The sequence below is a fragment of the Alosa pseudoharengus genome, unplaced genomic scaffold, assembly GCF_046254945.1.
Source record: "Alosa pseudoharengus isolate Yale_2024_CS ecotype anadromous, Long Island Sound unplaced genomic scaffold, YU_APseudo_1.1 YU_APseudo_1.1_scf_12, whole genome shotgun sequence".
In the NCBI taxonomy this organism is placed as follows: domain Eukaryota; kingdom Metazoa; phylum Chordata; class Actinopteri; order Clupeiformes; family Clupeidae; genus Alosa; species Alosa pseudoharengus.
Genome location: NW_027468587.1, coordinates 10,428,245 through 10,430,744, shown reverse-complemented (window position 1 = coordinate 10,430,744; position 2,500 = coordinate 10,428,245). Strand labels below are relative to the sequence as shown.

The 2,500-nt window shown below is 46.0% G+C and overlaps 1 protein-coding gene across 3 annotated transcripts in view; it reads right to left on the bottom strand.

The window, feature by feature from the left end:
* The window catches only part of myh14 (myosin, heavy chain 14, non-muscle), a 54,132-nt gene that overhangs the window by 43,149 nt on the left and 8,483 nt on the right, over window positions 1–2,500 (bottom strand). For all 3 annotated transcript variants that reach the window (XM_076280094.1, XM_076280095.1, XM_076280096.1), the window contains exon 3: window positions 2,366–2,500. This exon is cut by the window's right edge and continues 72 nt beyond it. In XM_076280094.1, the coding sequence (XP_076136209.1) occupies window positions 2,366–2,500 (135 nt within the window). The remainder of the gene's footprint in view (window positions 1–2,365) is intronic.

Genomic DNA, 2,500 nt, shown 5'->3' with positions numbered 1-2,500 from the left:
GACACACACAGACTTAGGCATGTTATACACATACTGTACAGTATGCACAGAAAGCCATGTTGATACGCATGACTACATACACCACCCCTGCACATACACATAACACCAACTCACACACGCGCGCACGCACGCGCGCACGCACATTCACATGCACGCACATTCACATAAAATAGATACCCATCCCACCCACAGATAAGACAGATACAAAGTCCACAGATAACATGAGGAGACCCAAGGTCTATCTAGGACCAAGGAGCAGGACCCAAAGCTTTTTAGTGATTTTTAATTAGTGCAAACCGACACCGAACCGACTTTATTCGGTTTGCACTAATTAAAAATCACTAAAAAGCTTTGTGCGCTCCGGTCCTGCTCCTTGGTCCTAGATAGACCTTGGGTCTCCTCATTGACTTCTGCGTGCTGTTCCGTGAGCACCAACCAGGCTGAAGTGCAAGTGACCCCCTTCGACTACACAGATAACATCTCATTCCTCTTTTTTCGCCATCCATAAGCAGATACCCGCTGTCCAGCCTTGACCCACCCGCCTGCCCCCCCGCACGGACAGAGAGACAGAGAGCATCAACCGCCCTCTTTCCAATGATTTCATGATATATCTGAATGATATCTCACTTGATGTATATTTTTGGGGCTTTTTATGCCTTTAATAATAGGACAGTGGAAAAAGATAGGAAATTAATGGGAGAGAGAGCAGGGGTGGGATCTGGAAAGGACCACGGGCCGGGAATCGACCCCGGGTCACCAGAGTACAGTGCAGGTTCCCCAGCCAGTTGCGCCACAGCTGGGGCCTGATGTGTGCTTTTAAATGTGCTTACGGGACTGCAACTAAACACTGTTTTGAAGTTTGAGAAAAAGCTTTGCTTTGGGCTGGTCTCAGACTTAAATGGACAAAGGTCACATGTTTCCTCAGTGTCAGAGACATTCAGGCACCTATCAAATGAATGAGGGTAATCTTTTACTCACGGTCAGATTATTTTAATATTTTTAAGAGGCACTAAGTGAAAGCTCTATGCACTTTGTAGTAAATAAATATATAATTCCAGATGTTTGCCCTTCTTCTTACACAGATATCATGAATCTTTTAAATGCATTGAGTATTGTGAAATCTTTTAAATGCATTGAGTATTGTGAAATCTTTTAAATGCATTGAGTATTGTGGAATCTTTTAAATGCACTGAGTATTGTGAAATCATGAATCTTTTAAATGCATTGAGTATTGTGGAATCGCTGTATCGTGATATTATTGTTACTGTGGGCAAAATATGATGGTGTGTGTGTGTCGGTGTGTGTGTGTCTGTGTGTGTGTGTATGTGTGTGTGTGTGTGTGTGTGTAAGAGGGAGTGTGAAAAAGCGAGAACACACTTTAGTGTATGCAGGAATGTTTATGTTGAAGTTATCAGCTGAATATCTGATAGCAGTGATGTGCAGGCACTTTGATCCCCAGCTCCCTCTCTAATCATCTCTCTGGAACACAGCTCTTCTCCTGTCCTGCACGCACACACACACACACACATGCGTATATTGACCACACACACACACACACACACACACATATATATATATATTCACCACCCACACACACACACACACAAACAGGCCTGAAATAGGATACCTGACTGCTGATCACTCACAATGATGAGACTGAGGTCGAGTTACACTCGCCTGCATACAGACATACCGGTACACGCTACCACCAACACACACACACACACACACACACACACACACACACACACACACACACACACACACACACACACACACACACACACACACACACACACACACGTATGTTCATGTGTGCATGTTTTGGGCTACGTATCCCGTACCCTCTACTTTAGAGCAAGATCAGAAGGCCCTGTGCACACCTGAGCTTAGTCTACCTGGACAATATTTGACGAGGACAACAGGCCATAAGGTGCCGAGTGCTGCACAGGGAGAGTTGGCAGCAGTACCTGTGACACAGTCAGCCATATTTCATGAGGCTACTTATCATAAGTCTTGTGTCAGCACTGTTCATTACACCCAAAAAGGCCTGTCGTCTTCACTAACTACAGCGCTGTTCATTACACCCAATAGGCCTGTCGTCTTCACTAACCACATCCTCGTCCACCTCACCCTGTTCACTTCTCCTCGTTGGGTCGAAGTGCTCTCTGGACCGTAGCACTTCCCACACACTCTTTATCTCTACTCACACAATGATGAGCCTGCACTTTATCAGAGTTGGAACACTGGGGGACATCCATTCATTTTAGATCAGTCAACGGATCTCTGATACACACACACACACACACACACACACACACACACACACACACACACACACACACACACACACACACACACTTACATAGATGAGTCCTGAGTAGTATCTCTCGGTGAGGTTGTGCAGGACGGACGCCTCGTTGAGGCAGGTGAGGTCGGCCATGTCCTCCACCTTGCTGAAGCGTGGGGGGTTCATGCGCTGCACTTCCTCCCGTGACAG